Genomic DNA, 19,560 nt, shown 5'->3' on the forward strand with positions numbered 1-19,560 from the left:
ATCTTCAGTTCTAAGTCTTCCAAAAGACAAGCAGGTCCTCTTGATTTGGTTTATTTTGTAAATTGGACAAAAATTTTGGATGTGCTCTAGGCATCAAATCATGACTGTTTTAGTTTGTGTTGTTTTTAGAGTGAATGAGGTTGTTTATAAGATGGTCACGTTTGGCTGATGAATAAGTTCCATTTTTGCACACAGTATGGGGCTGTATTTAGGAGAGAGGTTCCTCACTTACCTTTGCACAAGTAAGTGGTGGAGTGGGAATGTGAACTCAGGCTTTTCTTTTTAAAAAAAAAATTGTCTCTATTTTCTTTTCTTTCTCTCCCCCCCTCCCCCTTTTTAGAAAAAGAGCGTGTGAGCTGATGAGAGGGTCAGAGGGGGAGAGAGAGAGAGAGAGAGAGAATCTTGGTCTGGAGCCTGATACAGGCCTTGATCCCATGACTCTAGGGTCATAACTGAGAGTCGGACACTCAACCAAATGAGCCATCTAGGCGCCCCCAGGCTTTTTTGATGGACTCCAAAACCATGCTTTTCCTCTACCAACCCTCTCAAAATTTAATGTGCATAGGAATCACCTGGGGATTTTGCAGGTTTCTGACTTGGTAGGCTTGGGGTAGGCCTGTGTTTCAAGAGAGCCCTAGGGGAGGCCCGTGTTGGTGGTGTTTGGCTTACACTTTAACTACTAAAGTTCTGTGCTGTGTTCCTGGATTGCTAATTTTGCTGTAGATAATCTTCCTAGTGTCTAACCTGTAAAACTGATAATCTACAGTTGAATATTCAAGAATTGAGTATTTTTTCTTCATTTTAAGCTGTGTGTATTTGCTGCTAGAATTGAGGGGGAGCTTTGTCCACCTGAGCTGCCAGAATTGCAGTTCTGTATTAAGTGGATGCTAGGTGTGTTAGGAAAGTAAAATGAATGACCAAGAGTGGGTTGTTGGGGGTGGTTGAGCAAACAGCTGCCATAGTGCATTGATTCTAAGGTGGACGTTATTTTATATTTTAACATCTCTGAAATTGGGTGTGTCTTAAGATAGATGGCATTTTGTGTTTGCTGAGGTTGGCATTTGGCTCCTGCTACTTCTGACCATTTCCCTGCTCCCTGGGGATGGAGCCCAGCAGCTCCCCCTCCCTGCTCGTCTTTACTGCAACCCAGACCTCAGTGCTTTGTTCTGCAACTGCTGAATCTGAGCTTGGGAGACCTGGGCTTGCTTCCAGGGACTTTTTATATGGCCAAACGTGCTGCAGGGCAAGGGGGATTTCTGTGTCTATTGCTTGGCTCTGACATCTGTTTTCTGTAGTAGCAAATCTGATTATAGATTATAGATCCTTTCTTGTCTTGACTTGGGAGGAAGTCCTCTGGGGCTGAGGCAAAGTCTTTTAAGACTTTTTAAAGCTCTTTAGTAAAGTAAACATTCTAAGTGATGTTTGGTTTGATGAGATTTATAAATTTAATGTAAGTTTAGCAGAAAAAGACTGATTTGGAGTTAGAAGGCACCAATTAGTGTCTAGCTCTGCCACTTGCCATTTGTCCATGTACAAGGTGAGAGTTGGCCGTATGATCTGTAAGGCCTTTTGATCTCTGAACTAATTGGATTCTAAGTATGTTAGAATGCATTAGTTGAAGTATGAGGACTCTGCTCTAAGAACATAAAAGTGGTTAATTTTGACAAGGGTGTAAGTGACAGGAGGCATGTGAGCTGGGTCCCCAGGGAGATAATGATTTTGGTAGAAGAAGAGGAGAAAGAGTATTTTAAGCTATGGAGACAGTATTTGTGAGATCACAGGAGTACCTTTGAAAGCATTCATAAAGTTTTAGACCATGGATATAATTCCATTCATCAAGCTAGGTAGAGCTTATTCTCAGTACAAGTAAAATTTCTGTTGAAGGTAAGATGACCCTCTCTGTCTTTCTAAAAAGATGATTCCTCAGGAAGTTCCCTTTGTTTCTGGTTTTTGAGAATAAATTGATAGTTTCCCATTAGGTGGATTAATTAGATATAGGTACAATAAAAATAAAATGAGCTATTAAAGTACTGAGTATGGTCATCTTCATATTGGGCAAGGTGAATAACAAAGCTACCACCTACATTGTTAGTAAACTGTGCTTATCTCAGATGTCTAAGTAAAACATTTTCTTTGTAATGTAATTCTGTTTGGGCACTAATCTTTGTTTTATGAAGAAAATACTGCTTTGCATATATGGGTCACTTTGGATAGAGAATCTTTGAATTGGGATATGCTGTAAATTAACACAGCTGTTAATTTTGCTGAGTTAGGTACCCCTTGAAAGAAAAAGCATCTGTATGTGTAGTCAGTGGGAATTGCAAAGATGAGGTAATTAACCTCAACTGGATGGGCTCTCCTTTTTTAGGCATCAGAAATGACACAAACTCAAGGGATTTCTGAGTTGGGCTTTAAAATTTATGAGTAAGCCTGGGGATTTCAGATCTGGGAATTATAATCTCAGTTCTACTCTGCCACCTTGTGTTCTCTTGGGAGAGTTATTTTTAATTTCTGTAGACTGTTTATCGTTTATGTAAAATAATCCTCAGCTTTAACTTGTTTCACAAGAAAATTAGTTAGCAAATGAATAAAGCTTAAAATGTGAAATCCTTATACATTTGCTGAATTATAAGATCAGTTTCTGTTCCTGAAAGACATGTACTGAGTTTTATGAGTGGTAGGCAACCTGGCAAGATTATTTAGTAAATTTAGCCACAGTCTCCTTTGACCAGAGGCAGTTTTGGTTTTGCATTCTATAATGCAGCATTGATCATTAGTGTTTTTCCTTCCTCCTTACAGGTGGTCCGGACTGAGAAGAACAGTTTGAACAACCGATTCTTGCCCTGGAATGAAATTGAGACAGAGGCTATCCTGTCTATTGATGATGATGCTCACCTCCGCCATGATGAAATCATGTTTGGGTTTCGGTGAGCAGCTACTTTTTAATCAAGAAACACTTTTGTTTGCAAGTGACAGAAAACCAACTCAAAGGTGGATTAGGCAGCAGAATGAATTTCTTGGCTGATAATAAGTACTCAGAGGTAGTAAGGGCTGACAGGACATAGCTGGATTTTGGGTCTTAGGTGATGTTGGAGAACTCCATTTCTCTTCATCTCTAGGTTTTGCTTTCCTCTTTGTTGCTTGTGATCTCCCATAGGCTCTCCCTTTGAGGGAGGGCAGGGAGATGGATTCTGTGATTGGCTAGATCAGGGTTATCTGCCTGGCCCTGGAGCTGAAACTATATCATCCTCCAGCCACAAACATGGACTGAGTGGAGGCAAGAGATAGTTCCCTAATGGAAATGTGAGGTTTTTGTGTTTGCAGGAATAGCTCCCAGTCAGGCAGAAGCAACATGTTGCTATGTGTTAGGGTAATGGAATGGTGCCAGAATCCTGGGGCTTGAAAGATTTGGGGAAAGATGGGGTTAGGAGCAAAGATCCAAGAGGAAAAAGAGAGGGAGGAGGAGGTGGTTCTTATGATCAAAATGCGTGACATTTTTGAATCCATACTGTGTTCCAGAGACTAGCTGAGCACTTTGTGTGATTTTATCTCATTAATACTGCTCTAAAACTTGACGATGTAAGTTGTACTCCTTTCCATATTACATAGGAGTAAACTGAGATCAAGGAGAGCAAAACCATGATGTTAGAAAGTAAATGGCAGAACTGGAATTCAAATGCAGGTTTGTCTGACTCCAGAATTTCCAGTCAATCACTAAACTATATAGTTTTCTTGAATCTTAGTAGTTCTTACCGGGGTTTATATATCCCAGTTGAAGGATCATTACAGATAAGAGAATGGAGTACATCCAGGGTTATTCAAAGTGTGTCATGGACTAGTATGCAGGCCCATGGACAGTTTATTATGTGTCCACAGTGAAGTAAGTACAAAAATGAGGGTAGGCCTTAGCAACTTTAAAGCGATTTGACATTTATTGTGACATCCAAGCTTGTGATCATTTTCTCGCAATTCATTTTTGGGTAATGTTTATTGAATACAATTCATAAGTCATACAATTCACTCATTTAAGTGTAATCATTCAACAGTTTTTAGTATATTTACAGAGTTATGGAACCATCACTGTGATCTTTTTAGAAATCTTTTATTACCACTGAAAGAAACCCTGTACCCATTAGCGATCACTTCCCATTTTCCTCCACCTTCTCTAAGCCCTAGGCAATTATGAATCTATCTGTGCCTCTATAAATTTGCTTATTGTGGATATCGAAAATAAATGGTTCCATATAACATGTGCCATTTTGTAACTGGCTTCTTTCACTTAATAGATTTTAAAAGGTTCACCCATCTGGGGGCGCCTGGGTGGCTCAGTCGACTGGTTAAGCATCCGATCTCAGCTCAGGTCATGATCTCGTGGTTTGTGGGTTTGAGTCCCGTATCGGGCTTTGTGCTGACAGCCTGGAGCCTGCTTCAGATTTTGTGTCCCTCTCTCTCTGTCCCTCCCCCACTTATGTTCTGTCTGTGTGTCTCTCTCTCAAAAATAAATAAACATTAAAAAAAAAAAAAAGGTTCACCCATCTGAGCATGTGAGTGTATTTCCTTTTGTATATATGCATTTGGTTGGTCCATTTCTCTGTTGATGGACATTTGGGTCATTTCTGCTTCTCGGTTATTGTGAATAATGCTCTTGTGAAAATTTATTTTATTTTATTTTATTTTTTATTTTTTTTTCCTGTGAAAATTTATGTACAAGTGTTTGTATGAACATTTCCTTTCTCTTAGATGTACACATTGGAGTGGAACAGCTAAATCATGTGGTAACTCCAACATTTTGAGGAACTGCTATATTTTTTTCCACAGAGGGTGCACCATTTTATATTGCCGCCAGCAGAATATAAGTGTTCTAATTTCTCCATGTCTTTGATAATACTTGTTGTTTTTCATTTTTTATTTATAGCCATTCTATTGTGTGTGATGCGTGGTATTTCAGTATAGTTTTGATTTGCATTTCCCTAATGACTAATGATGTTGAGTATCTTTTTATGTGCCTAATAACCGATTGTAGTGTGTTGGTAATTAGAACATTAGCACATTTAAAGAATAATTCATTAAGGGTAAGGCATACCAAAGCATGACCTATTATAATATGGCACATGAGTTAAACATATTTAGTGCAGCACAGGTTGAGTATAAGGTTAAAGAACTGATTATGTCCTTTGTTTTTATATGTAAATCAGTAGCATTATTTATAGTCAATATTTTAAAATGCCTAACTTTCAAATATTCACTGAGACCATACCGTCTAAAACTACTGATGCATTGCCCCAAGAATTTATTTAAGCCTTTATCTGAATTTATCTCATACCAGTGCTTCCGTATTGATTTTTCCCCTTATTATTTAATAGCTAATTAACCATATTTTTATGATATATAATTAGCCTTATTTATTATTATTTAATATATAATTGACCATATCATGGTTGGCAGCCCTTAAAACAAATTAGATATGGTACCTTTTGATATCATGTATGTAGCAAATGAGATTCTGTCTTTTTAAGGACTAATTGCATTATATTGACTTAAATTAGCCAAATCAGATGATTAAAATATTCAGTTTCTGGGGCACCTGGGTGGCTCAGTCAGTTGAGCATCCGACTTCGGCTCAGGTCATGATCTCGCAGTTCGTGAGTTCGAGCCCTGCGTCGGGCTCTGTGCTGACAGCTCAGAGCCTGGAGCCTTCTTCGGATTCTGTGTATCCGTTTCTCTGCCCCTTTCCCGCTCATGCTGTCTCTCTCTGTCTCTCAGAAAATGAATAAATGTTAAAAAAAAATTTAAAAAAAATTCAGTTTCTTATTCTTTCTGCTGCTATTTCAGGACTAGTAGAAGTAATAGGCATTTGAAGAGATCAATATTTTTAGGAGTATTGGTAGAACATTTGGATATCCTGGTGGTATTTGTTAGTAATTCTTACATTCTGTAAATGTCAAAGTATATAATAAAAACTTCTTGTAGCTTTTTGGGCTAGTAATTTGGAGTCCTTCTTAGGAGATAAATTAGGACAGAGGTAAGACTTGGAGATGGCAGAAGGCCACCTAGGAGGCTGTTATATTGTGATAGAAGTTGTGGTTTCTGGTGTATTGGACTAGATTAATTGCTTTCAAACTTAATAGGAGAGGAAGTCTTTTGGAATGAAATCTTTTTTGTGTTTTAGGAATTGAAACTCCATGTAAGTGATGAGAGAGTTTTTCAGGCAGTTTAAATCTCTGTTTGGAGGTGAGATGGAGTGGGGATATGGTGGTTCATTGCTTATGAAACCAGAAGCACTTCTACAGCTTGTAGGGTTCTGTAGACGATAAGTACTTTCAGCTCTATGATTTTAGCCTGTGAAATTGGGGAACCAATTTTATTGTCCTACCTTATCTATAAATTTAGGGATTATATAAAAGTTTAGCCTGGAAACATACTGAATTCTGAATTTATTATTTCATGCATTTATGAATCTTTCATTTGTGTAGTCCTATAGACCACTTCTTTTGATGGTACAGGTTTCGGCCTCAGCTGTGCTCAATTCAGGAATTAAGACTATTGCACCTACTCCAAACAATAGTCTCCTGTGGTTAAACCAGTGGGCTCCAAGTTTTTTTTTAATGGTGTACCCCCTCAGTAAAAGAACAGTTATGTATGCAATATACGTAAATTATATACAAGTCCTACTGTACTAACATATTATGCTCATGTAAAACAAAACTTTTGAGAAAAAATAAAAATAAAAAACAGAAAATAGAACAGAAAAAAATAGAAAATAGCACATAAAAATATAACAACTTTTTTTGGAAATTAAGATTAAAAATAAATAGAAGTAGATATTGATATTTCTTCCTACTCGTTAGCAGATTGCTGTTCATACCCCATTTTGGAGACTCTTGACTTCTAGTTAACTCCTTTCCATGTTATTCCAGCTTGTTCTTTCTGTAAAGGCTTAGAGAGGTGCTGGCTGCCAGAAGTTAGAAGAGCAGTAAGCAAGTGCTTATTAAGGAAACTACATGTGGCACTCTTTGCTTGTTTTTATCTTGTTTGGCCTGTGATTGATTGATCTTGTTATTTAAAGAAAAACCTTTTAAAGGAAAAAAGAAGTAACAGCCCAAGGACCAGAGCCTGCAAGATAGAGACGGTAATTTTAAACTTTCTGGTTATCTTAGGGCTTCATACTCAGGTGTGTGCATATACTTGTGTTTTTCAAGGGTGTGGAGAGAAGCACGGGACCGCATTGTGGGTTTCCCTGGCCGTTACCATGCGTGGGACATCCCTCATCAGTCCTGGCTCTACAACTCCAACTACTCCTGTGAGCTGTCCATGGTGCTGACAGGTGCTGCCTTCTTTCACAAGGTAAGAAAAAGCTTGATAAGATTGGCATGAACTTGGTTAAGAGTTGAGCCTTTGGGTGATAGTGAAATGCTGCCCTAAAGTTAGCCATCCTAATGTTTCTTATATGTTCATTTTTTTTCTTTTAATTTTTTAAAATGTTTATTCATTTTTGAGGGACAGAGTATGAGTGGGGGAGGGGCAGAGAGAGAGGGAGACAGAATGCAAAGCAAGCTCCAGGCTCTGAGCTGTCAGCACAGAATCCGATGTGGGGCTCGAACCCACAAAGTGTGAGATCATGACCTGAGCTGAAGACCAACACTTAACTGATTGAGCCACCCAGGTGCCCCTCTTATATGTTCCTTTTATGCTAGAAGTAAGTTATTTCTATTTTTAAAGATTGTTTTCAAGATGCTCAAAGCAACTCTGGAATAAAAAGTCAAGGTAGTAAGGCTGCCTGCACGATTGCATGTAGGCCATTAGGGAAATTAGTTTACCTTTCTGGGCATTGGCTCTCATCCTTAAAACTGGGAGCTTTGGGCTAAATACTGTTGTTTTACCATTGCCATCCTAGACATGGCCTGGCTGATTCTCTTCTGATTCAGGCTAACCCACACTATCAAACCCCACTATGAGCCTCTGTAGTGGTTGTGCAAGTTTTGTTTATTCCTTAGAGCTTTCACCATGGCATGCATCCCAGTTTTTAATGAATATCCAAAATGCATACCCCTGCAGTCATTACTTTTCTCCTGTATTGTTATTGCTAAATGTTTTTGCTCCTGACTCATCTTTCATCTGTATCTTGTCTATACTATGAAGTAGCCACTGGCCACACGTGGCTATTGAGTACTTGAAATGTGACTGGTCATTATTGAGATGAGCTGTAAGTATAAAGTGCACACCAGATTTTGAAAATTTGGCATGAAAGAAAGAATGTAAACTATCTCATTAATAATTTTTATATTGATTGTATGTTAAAATGCAATTATTTTGGATACACTGGGTTAAATAAAATATGTTCTAATTAATTTTACTGTTTCTTTTTTTAATTTAATTTTTTTTTAATTTACATCCAAGTTAGTTAGCATATAGTGCAACAACGATTTCAGGAGTAGATTCCTAAGTTACCCTTACCCATTTAGCCCATCCCCCCTCCCACACCTACTCCAGTAACCCTCTGTTTGTTCTCCATATTTATGAGTCTCTTATGTTTTGTCCCCCTCCCTGTTATTGTGTTATTTTTGTTTCCCTTCCCTTATGTTCATCTGTTTTGTCTCTTAAAGTCCTCTTATGAGTGAAGTCATATGATTTTTGTCTTTCTCTGACTAATTTCACTTAGCATAATACCCTCTAGTTCCATCCATGTAGTTGCCAATGGCAAGATTTCATTCTTTTTGATTGCTGAGTAATACTCCATTGTATATATATACTACATTTTCTTTATCCATTCATCCATGGATGGACCTTTGGTCTCTTTCCATACTTTGGCTATTGTCGATAGTGCTGCTATAAACATTGGGGTACATGTGTCCCTTCGAAACAGCACACCTGTATCCCTTGGATAAATATCTAGTAGTGCAGTTGCTGGTTTGTAGGGTAGTTCTATTTTTAGTTTTTGAAGAAACCTCCATACTGTTTTCCAGAGTGGCAGTACCAGCTTGCATTCCCATACTGTTTCTTTTACTTTTTAAAAATGTGGCTACTAGAGATGTGACTCACATAATATATCTTAGATAGTGTTGCTCTATACCTTTCCTTCCAAGTACTTCCTCTGGGCTCTGAAGAATCCCTTTTCTTAGATAGCCAATTCCCTGCACCCCTCACTTCACAGAATACCTCTTCTGTCTCCTTGACCTGATTAATACCTGACTTTTCTCTGAGGACAGTGCTTCCCCTTTACCCTGTTCCTATATTTCTTCCTGGGACAGTGATTTAGTCTGCTCATTTCCCCAGATTCGTACTTTGGAGCAGGGAAGGTACAGAGAATCATTTTTATTGCTTACCAGTGACACTTCCAGACAATTCTCAGCTCTCATATAAAATCTCATTTGAGTCTCATTTGAGCATCTGTCTTGTTGCTTCCATCTAGGAACCTCCTAGTTATTTCTTCCTGGTCATCAAAGACATTGGCACGTGGCCCATCATCCTGATCTCCACTCCATGCCCTCTCTCATCCTGGGCAACTTGCACACTCTTTTCCCCATAAATGTTGAAGTGTCTTAGAGTTCTGGCTTCTATATCTAGTGCTCTTCTCACTTTGTGTTTTCCCTAGACATTCTCTCATATCTCAAGGTCTTGTGGATTAACATCTACAGGCTGGTGATTTCTGTGTCTATATTCCAGCCTTGGCTGTTGCCTGAATTCTGTACTCCTATACCTAATGATGTTTTCAGGACATCCCCTATATGTCCCTCTTCAAACTTCAAACTGACATCCCAAGTTTCTTCAATCTTTTGTCCCTCATGTATTTCATATTACCTGTGGTGGCATCTTGTGACCCACCTCAAACAACCTTGAAAGCCATCTTACTAGGGACATTTTGAACTAGACTAAGAAATCATTAAACTTTCAGATTTTTTTTTCTTTTTAAAACTTAATGTGTGAAGCTGATCTGCTTCTTCCATCTTGAATCTCACCCTTGTGCTTATTTTCCAAACATGGGTGGGCTTTGGTTGGATAGGAGTTGCAAGTAGGATTAGAAACTATCGGCTGAGAAACCATACTTAACTGGAGTCATTTATTTTCCTACTGGTCATCTGAGAAAGAGCCACCAATTATAGCATTGCTACTCATACCTTAAGAATTTACTTGCCTTCTGAAAAGTCTGCCTGTTCTCAAATTCTGATTGCTCTTTAAAAGTTACAATAGCCATATCCCTTCACTTTTAAGTAATAAATAATTTACTTAATAAACCTTAGGGATTTTTTTTTCTATTTGAAAATCTAGAGCAAAGGTTATAGAGTAGCAGCCCTCAAGCCTTCTGTGGTTAACAGAAATGTTTATTTAGTCCCCTAATGCCTTCCCATGCACTGCCAGGTTTTAAACACCAGAGAAGTTTACACAAACATCTGGACTTCGGTGAACATGAAGATCAGGTCATATGTGGGTGTTCTGCCTGCCTGGCACCAATTGCCTGAAGCTGTGTAGTCACTGTCCCCTGCTGATGGGCTTGTATGCACTTATTTGCCCCACGTCTCTTTATTTTTCTTACACCAGTTTCTTTAAAGTGTCACTTATTTATTTACCTTACTTGTTTGGTCCTTGAAAGCAATGAAGTTGGTCATCCCTGATTTGAGAAATCAAGTTTTCTGTTATAAGTACCAATCAAAAATTTTTAAACCTGTACCTCATATATGTGTGTATTTATTTATATGCACTACTGTACTTACAGAAATTTTTATAATGTTGAGATAAAGATGAAATAAAGTTTCAAAATGATATTCTTACTGAATTTTTATATTTTAGTGAAAGCAAATGATTGAATATTCTTCTTCCTCCTTCCTTCCCTCCTTCCTTCCTTCTTTCCTTTTTTTGTTTTAATTCCAGTTAGTTAACATGCAGTATTACATTAGTTTCAGGTGTATTATCTTTTAAAACCTTAATTTGACACTGTCTTATGGCAAGTCAGAGATCTATTTCTTTTTTTTTTTTTAATGTTTATTTTTGAGGGAGAGATACTGAGCATGAGCTGGAGAGGGGCAGAGAGACAGACAGACACACACACACACACAGAACTGGAAGCAGGCTCCAGGCTCTGAGCTGTCAGCACAGAGCCTGATGCGGGGCTTGAACCCACGATCTGTGAGATCATGACCTGAGCTGAAGTTGGCTGCTTAACCAACGAGCCACTTGGGTACTCAGAGAGATCTATTTCTAAAGTAAGCATATTTTTGATACTTGGTTTTAGTCACTGTCCATGTAAGAAATGCCACATTGCTGGGCTTATTAAGTCATGATATTCATCCACTAATTTGGTAGCATTTTGTTAAAATCCGCTTAGAATTTACATCTTCTGAAATGCCTTTTGTTTTTTTTAAGGAAACTAATGAGAAAGTGTTAGTTTTTCTTAGAGTAGGTTCTAAATCCATTGAAACTTTTCATTTAAAATATTTTTAAACAGGCTACAAAGTTTTTATTTTTTTTAAACGTACAACATGAAAGCGTTTATTTATGGCATCAATCATAATCACATAATGGTGGAAATACTTCTAAACATTTGTGTTCATAATGTCTTCTCCATATTTTTATTTTTTTATTTTTGTATTTTTTCAATAGATGAAGTTTATTGTCAAATTGGTTTTCATACAACACCCAGTGCTCATCCCAAAAGGTGCCCTCCTCAATACCCATCTCCCAGCCCCCATCAACCCTCAGTTTGTTCTCAGTTCTTAAGAGTCTCTTATGCTTTGGCTCTCTTCCACTCTAACCTCTTTTTTTTTTTTTTCTTCCCGTCCCCCATGGGTTTTTGTTAAGTTTCTCAGGATCCACATAAGAGTGAAACCATATGGTATCTGTCTTTCTCTGTATGGCTTATTTCACTTAGCATCACACTCTCCAGTTCCATCCATGTTGCTACAAAGGGCCATATTTCATTCTTTCTCATTGCCACGTAGTACTCCATTGTGTATATAAACCACAATTTTTTTATCCATTCATCAGTTGATGGACATTTAGGCTCTTTCTATAATTTGGCTACTGTTGAGAGTGCTGCTATAAACATTGGGGTACAAGTGCCCCTATGCATCAGTACTCCTGTATCCCTTGGGTAAATTCCTAGCAGTGCTATTGCTGGGTCATAGGGTAGGTCTATTTTTAATTTTTTGAGGAACTTCCACACTGTTTTCCATAGTGGCTGCACCAGTTTGCATTCCCACCAACAGTGCAAGAGGGTTCCCGTTTCTCCACATCCTCCCCAGCATCTGTAGTCTCCTGATTTGTTCATTTTGGCCACTCTGACTGGCGTGAGGTGATATCTGAGTGTGGTTTTGATTTGTATTTCCCTGATGAGGAGTGACGTTGAGCATCTTTTCATGTGCCTGTTGGCCATCTGGATGTCTTCTTTAGAGAAGTGTCTATTCATGTTTTCTGCCCATTTCTTCACTGGGTTATTTGTTTTTTGCATGTGGAGTTTGGTGAGCTCTTTATAGATTTTGGTTCCTAGCCCTTTGTCCGATATGTCATTTGCAAATATTTTTTCCCATTCCGTTGGTTGCCTTTTAGTTTTGTTGGTTGTTTCCTTTGCTGTGCAGAAGCTTTTTATCTTCATAAAGTCCAGTAGTTCATTTTTGCTTTTAATTCCCTTGCCTTTGGGGATGTGTCGAGTAAGAGATTGCTACGGCTGAGGTCAGAGAGGTCTTTTCCTGCTTTCTCCTCTAGGGTTTTGATGGTTTCCTGTCTCGCATTCGGGTCCTTTATCCATTTTGAGTTTATTTTTGTGAATGGTGTGAGAAAGTGGTCTAGTTTCAATCTTCTGCATGTTGCTATCCAGTTCTCCCAGCACCATTTGTTAAAGAGACTGTCTTTTTTCCATTGGATATTCTTTCCTGCTTTGTCAAAGATTAGTTGGCCATACCTTTGTGGGTCTAGTTCTGGGGTTTCTATTCTATTCCATTGGTCTATGTGTCTGTTTTTGTGCCCATACCATGCTGTCTTGATAATGACAGCTTTGTAGTAGAGGCTAAAGTCTGGGATTGTGATGCCTCCTGCTTTGGTCTTCTTCTTCAAAATTACTTTGGCTATTCTCTTCTCCATATTTTTAAAAGAAGGCAGTTCTTTCTTCTTGTTTTCATGTCACCTTCCCTTGTTGAGGATATGGATTATGTTCTCTACCTATGTTCTCATTTGCACACTAATGGCAGCCACTGTCCATTTAAAGGGTCGACAGGCACTTGGGTGGCTCAGTCAGTTAAGCATCCCACTCTTGATTTTGGCTCAGATCAGGATCTTTTATTTTGTGAGATCAAGCCCTACTTCGGGCTTGGCATTAACATCAAAGAGCCTGCTTGGGATTCTCTGTCTCCCTGTCACTGTGCACCTCACTTGCTCTCTCTTTCTCTCTCTCTCTCAAAATAAATAACACTTAAAAAAAATAGTCAACAAATTTTAATCATCTGTCTTTCTTATAGAAAGATGATATAGAAAGAGAAAAATGTATAATTCATCTTTTAAGTTCACTTAAGTACTTTGCCGTAAGGTAACCAGCAAACCACTATGTGGTACAAAAATTTTATTATCATTATTTCACTACATAGATTCTAACTATTTAATGTAATAAAATATATAAATCCGTTTTACTGGGCACCTTACCTATTCATTCATCATTAGCACATTGCAACACATCATAATTAATAATTGCCTTGTTTTATAGCATTTGTCCTTTTCTGTGGTATAAGTATTCTTACTGCGACTGATTTCAAGCTATGGACATGAGTCACTGTACTTGAAGTTAGGAAGGGATGGGCAGTTCTGCACCATTATATAGTATTTTCACCATCCAGATATGGTAGATATAAACAACCTCAAGATAACAGTAAAATGTAATAAATAATAGTAAGCTAATTAAGTGATGTGCTTTAGGTATTTATTGGTTTTAATATAACTTATTTAATTTTAAGTTTATGTGATTATATTTTTAATAATGGCTGTTTTTCATAACACGCTCACAGAATTCCTAAACAGTCTCACAAAATTCTTGGTTAGCAACTGATATTCATTAGCAGGTGTGAGCCAGCTTTTGCACACCATTTTCTGGGCCTTTCAGGACAATTTTCAGAATGTAGACTTTGGGGCGCCTGGGTAGTTCATTCAGTTAAGCATCTGACTTCAGCTCAGGTCATGATCTTGTGGTTCTTGGGTTTGAGCCCCGTGTCAGGCTCTGTGCTGACAGCTCGGAGCCTGGAGCCTGCTTCAGATTCTGTGTCTCCCTCTCTCTCTGCCCTTCCCCTGCTCTCACTCTGTCACTCTCTCTCTCAAAAATAAAATAAAACATTAAAAAAAAAGAAAGTAGGCTTTTACTCTGAGTGAAATGAAAAGCTGTTGAAGGGTTTTGGACTGGCATGTTTGGACTTGTGTTTGAACATGATCACCCTGCTGTGCATAGAACAAACTGTAGGGAAGAAAATATGACAGCAGGGAAACTGTTTAGGGGATAGTATGAATAATCCAGGCAAGAGATGATGGTGGCTTGGAGCAGGGAGTAGCCTATGGCAATAGTTGAGAAATAATCAGATTCTAGAATGCATATGTAGAGGAACTGAGGGATTGGATGTTTTATGGCTCAATAACCAGGCTTTCCCCCTCACTTATCCCTTATTGTTGTTGTCACAGAATGTTCAACTGAACCACTGTCTGACCTAATTTGAAAAAATCTTTATATTGTTGTAAAATGAACATTTGATCCTCAAAGGGGGGTGATAATGGCAATTTGGACGGGAAAATTATTTATTATTGCAGAAGATCTGCCTTGTAGGATGTTTAGCATCCTTGGCCGCAACCCCCTAAATAAATGCCAGTAATGATTCCACTAATGATTGTCACGCCCAGCCCTCCCACCCCCACTACACTTCCTAACAGCTCCTAGATCCATGTATGTTTTTGCTGAAAGCCAAAGAACTGTGGCCTCTAACAGAGTATGTGATTCTTTTTCTACCCCTGACAGTATTATGCCTACCTGTATTCTTACGTGATGCCCCAGGCCATCCGAGATATGGTGGATGAATATATCAACTGTGAGGACATTGCCATGAACTTCCTTGTCTCCCACATCACTCGGAAACCCCCCATCAAGGTGAGGGTGCCAGTACTTCTGGAACTGGGGATGCATGTGTACTTCAGTCACTTATTTTGTGGTAGTGCAATAGGTAATGAACCGTACCTCAGAGTCCTCATCTGCAGTTGTTGCAGAGTTAAGTGAGTTGTTCATACAGGGGCTCTCTGCTGCTAAGGCGTAAATGGACAGAACCTGGAGGGTTTGGAACTTGGATGGGGAAAATGTTACATCTTTAATTTTCACTAATCTCTAACTGGAGTTAGCATTTCCATCAGTTATCAAACATGCTACAGTTCCTAAGAGTATTTACAGTAACTGATTTGTCACCAATAGAGCTGACAGATATTTTCATATCACATTACATTTGTTGCTGCATCTTGAAGTATTATTTATGTTCACCATTGCTTTGAAATTATGGTAGTTACTAACTTTTCCATAGATCCATGGCATAAAAAATGTAAGGTTTCTGTGTTAACATACGTAAAGCTCTAAGAATAGTGCCTGGCACATAAGTAGTGCTATGAAAGGCATTTACTCAAAAACAAATCATCAGTACCTTCTGGATTCTAGAAATTTGAATTCTGTTTTTGTCTTTGAGTTAGTGAATAGATTTGACCAGAATATAATAACTTCATACTCTGTGCACAGAGAGACTGGTTACATAACCTTTTATGTCATCATCGCAGGTTCAGACAAGTGAAAGCTCTTCTGGTAGGGATGAGGGTCGGCCTGGTAAGGACCTTGCAGCAGTTAATATTTGAGAATCTGTTTGTCATTTCAAACTAATAGTATTTATAACTGTTCTGTCAGTATTTATGTTATGGATTCACACCTGCTGTCCTTGAGGTTAAAAATTAAAAAGCTGATTAAGATCCTGTTGTCTTTATTGTTTAAAAGGCATATTATTTAATTTTATAAAATAATAAGTTTACCTTCACGTATTAATTAATAATAATTGGGCGGATATTTCATTCCTCTTATATTTTGAAGGTAAATTATAGACGAAGTAACCACCAGCATATGCTAATGATACTCCTGTCATATCTGTAGTGGTAGCAGAGTGGTAAGCAGAGGACCTTGGGTCCATGCAACAAAGCATAAAAGGAAAGAAAGAAAAGCAATCGGAGGCCTTATGCATTCATTTATGCCTAATCAAACCTTTTCCCAAGTATGGCTCAGCATTATAACTTAACTCCGGATTACTCCATAGTTTTTTTTCTATTCCTGGGCCTTCTGCTAAAGCCTCACAAGAGAAAAATAATTAGCAAAACAATGCACCAAAAATTTTTTTTAAACTGTGAATAATAGTCATTACAATTACTTATATAAAAGTATAGTATGTTTCCCAGGTGCAGTGATAGATACTAAACTAATTAAATATTAAATGAAAATCTTTGTTTTCATTTTATGTGATGTTAAACAGATAAAAAGCACACTTCCTTATAAACGTTAAGCTAAAGAGACAGGGTTCTCAGAAATTAATGATTGGTGCAATTTTCTTTTCTTTCTTCATCCTTTCTTATGTGACCAGGGACTAAACTTCATCCAAGATGTATGCTTCTATTTATACTTCCCTAGTAGATCAGAAGACATTATCCATGAAAATTTAAAGTATCTGAGTGATTAGGTACCTAATAATATCATCAGTCACCTGAGGCACTCACAGACATGATGAATTTTTCATCCTTATTAAAGCGTGTTTGTCTACCATATTAGGCCAGTGTTTCATGAGCCAAACCATCTCTTCAGTGTAGAGAGTTAGACACAAATAATTTGCACTTGGTATACGTGATCCTTACCAAGTAAAAACTTGAAAAATAAGTATTCTCTGTGAATTTTCTCAGTTCTGTGAGAATATAAGAAGAGTTCAAGATTAGGATGACTTTCTTAAGTCAAAAGTCAATAAATTAAGAATGTCTTCAAATTCTTAAGTTAATTCCTTCAAATTCTGAGTCCAGTGATTTACTTAATAGTATAGAACCAGTTTGAGCTAAATATTTCAATTAATTTACCTAATTTTAATAGTATTAGGTATATGTGCTATTTTATGTTCTAAAATAGTAATTCTTTTTTTCCCTTTAACTACTTCAAATTTTCACTATCAAACTATATTCTCTCCCTTGTTATGATTAAGCAGGTATGACTGTTTTATACGATTAGCAGTGTTCTTTGAAAAATGTTAATATTGTAGGTGCTCCTGGGTGGCTCAGTCATTTGAGCATCCGACTCTTGATTTTGACTCAGTCATGAACTCAGGGTCGTGGGATCCAGCTTCTCGTCAGGCTCTGTGCTGTGACGCCTGCTTGAGATTCTCATTCTCTCTCTCTCTCCCCCTCTCCCTCTCTCCCCCTCTTCCCTGCTTGTGCTCTCTCCCCCACCCCCACAAAAAGTATAATAAATAATAATAAAATGTTAATATTTTAACAATATTGACTAAATAAAGAACAAGGAATTCGTTTCATATTCTTGCTTTGAAAAATGTACTGTTTTCATTCAAGGAGGAGAAGATCTAGAGTGTAAATAAGCTTCATTCAGAATAAAGGGCTTAAGGGGCACCTGGGTGGTTCAGTTGGTTAAGCATCTGACTTCAGCTCAGGTCACGATCTCACAGTTCATGAGTTCAAGCCCCATGTGGGTCTCTGCACTGACAGCAGGAACCTACTTGGGACTCTCTGTCTCCCTCTCTCTCTGCTCCACTTCACACACACACACACACACACACACACACACACACACACACACACTCTCTCTCTCTCTCTGTCTCTCTCAAAAATAAATAAATAAACATTAAAAAAAAAAAAAAGTATTTAAAAGCCCAGCAGGAATTAAAAAGGAAGTAGAGAGTGATAAGGAAGTAGAGGTAGAAAGCATAAGTACGTATCTTAATTCTCTGGTAATAAGAGAGTCTCACCATCTGTTGAAGGGCTTTCCTTTCTGTTACTATGCCTGACACTAATACTTCTCTTAGACTGAATGTTCCCACATAAAATATAATCTATAGTATTGGTTAAGTGTTAAAAGTTCAAACTTCATTTTATAGTACAGCTGTTGCTTCATGTTTCTAAATTCCTTTGTTTTGTTACATAATACAGTGTTTTATAATATATAAATACATATCCCAAAATGTATAGAAAGGTATTTTATAAATGCACTGGGGTTGCTGTCTCAAATTTATTTTTACTGCTGGGGCACATAATTAGAAACCACTGCTTTAGTGGGAACAGCATAAAATATCTTTTTGTGTCAAATGGGATCATTTGCAGGGTTAGGGGCTTCTCTGTGGTTAGATGGTGTCTGGGATGAGGAGGAAGATTTTCAGGTATAGGGAGAACAGAGTAGAATACTGGACATAGATGCTGTTTGATAATATCCTTCTCTTGATGAATCCTTTTTTTTTTTTTTTTTAATGTTTATTTCTTTTTGAGAGACAGAGAGAGAGAGGGAGGGAGGGAGGGAGAATGAGTGGGGGAGGGGCAGAGAGAGAGGGAGACAGAATCCGAAGCAGGCTCCAGGCTCTGAGATACCAGCACAGAGGCTAACACGGGGCTTGAACTCATGAACCACGAGATCATGACCTGAACTGAAGTCAGACACTTAAACAACCCAGGCGCCCCTTTTGATGAATTCTTGACACCCATCTCCTGTTTCAGTGAGGGTGGTGGAAAAAGTGGTAACTCACTACTTCCTGTACACAACAAGGATCCTGTGAGAACTGGGAAGTGGGGGGGCCTGGTGGGCTCCTTCACAGGGACCACCTCTGTAGAAGTCCTGACCCCCTCAGACTTTTGGCTGTGTGGTGAGCAGCACCTCGGAGCACTGACCACTGCTCACCCGGTTCAACTCTGGAGACTTGTGCGCTGACAGCTATGATTGGCTATATGTGATGTTTACTTGTTAGCTAAAAATTATGGGATGAGTCATTTAAGCTTAATTTCTTCCCTCAATTTATATTAGTAATAATAATTTTTAAATTATTTGTTAAAATATCTGTTCATAAATAAAAATTACTCAAGCCTTTTGGCATATTTTTTTTTGGTTCTCTGTGGTGGTAGCCTTTTTATTTTTATTTTTTTTTTTAAATATGTACTTTTTTGTAGTCTGCTTTTTAAAAAGTTCACAGTAAATTTTCTGGTTCTGGCAGTATTGTGGACTAGGTAACCTAAAATAACATGTTTTTAGTGTTTATGTAACAGACTTTTCTTTCACTGTATAGTTGGGCTTATTATAAGACAGGAAGGGGGAACTAAAAATGAGAGTGGCAAGCATGTAAGGTGTCACTGGAGCTCCCTTGGCTGGGATGCTGTTAATTTCATCCTTCCAGAGGCTTGTGTTTTATCACTCACGTGAAAAGGAGTGAAGAACTGTTGGGCCTGTCAAAGGCAGAGAATCAGATACATCTGTACATATATGAATAAAGTGCTTATTATACACACACACACACACACACACACACACACACACACACACACACA

The 19,560-nt window shown here is 38.1% G+C and overlaps 1 protein-coding gene across 4 annotated transcripts in view; it reads left to right on the plus strand.

Annotated features, from left to right (window-relative positions):
- Positions 1–19,560, plus strand: part of EXTL3 (exostosin like glycosyltransferase 3) — a 132,600-nt gene that overhangs the window by 107,100 nt on the left and 5,940 nt on the right. For all 4 annotated transcript variants that reach the window (XM_040467467.1, XM_040467308.1, XM_040467234.1 and 1 more), the window contains 3 exons: positions 2,800–2,927; positions 7,200–7,344; positions 14,978–15,106. In XM_040467467.1, coding sequence (XP_040323401.1) covers positions 2,800–2,927; positions 7,200–7,344; positions 14,978–15,106 — 402 coding nt within the window. The remainder of the gene's footprint in view (positions 1–2,799; positions 2,928–7,199; positions 7,345–14,977; positions 15,107–19,560) is intronic.

The sequence above is a fragment of the Herpailurus yagouaroundi genome, unplaced genomic scaffold (genome assembly GCF_014898765.1).
Source record: "Herpailurus yagouaroundi ecotype Mexico unplaced genomic scaffold, PumYag 28, whole genome shotgun sequence".
Classification (NCBI taxonomy): Eukaryota; Metazoa; Chordata; class Mammalia; order Carnivora; family Felidae; genus Herpailurus; species Herpailurus yagouaroundi.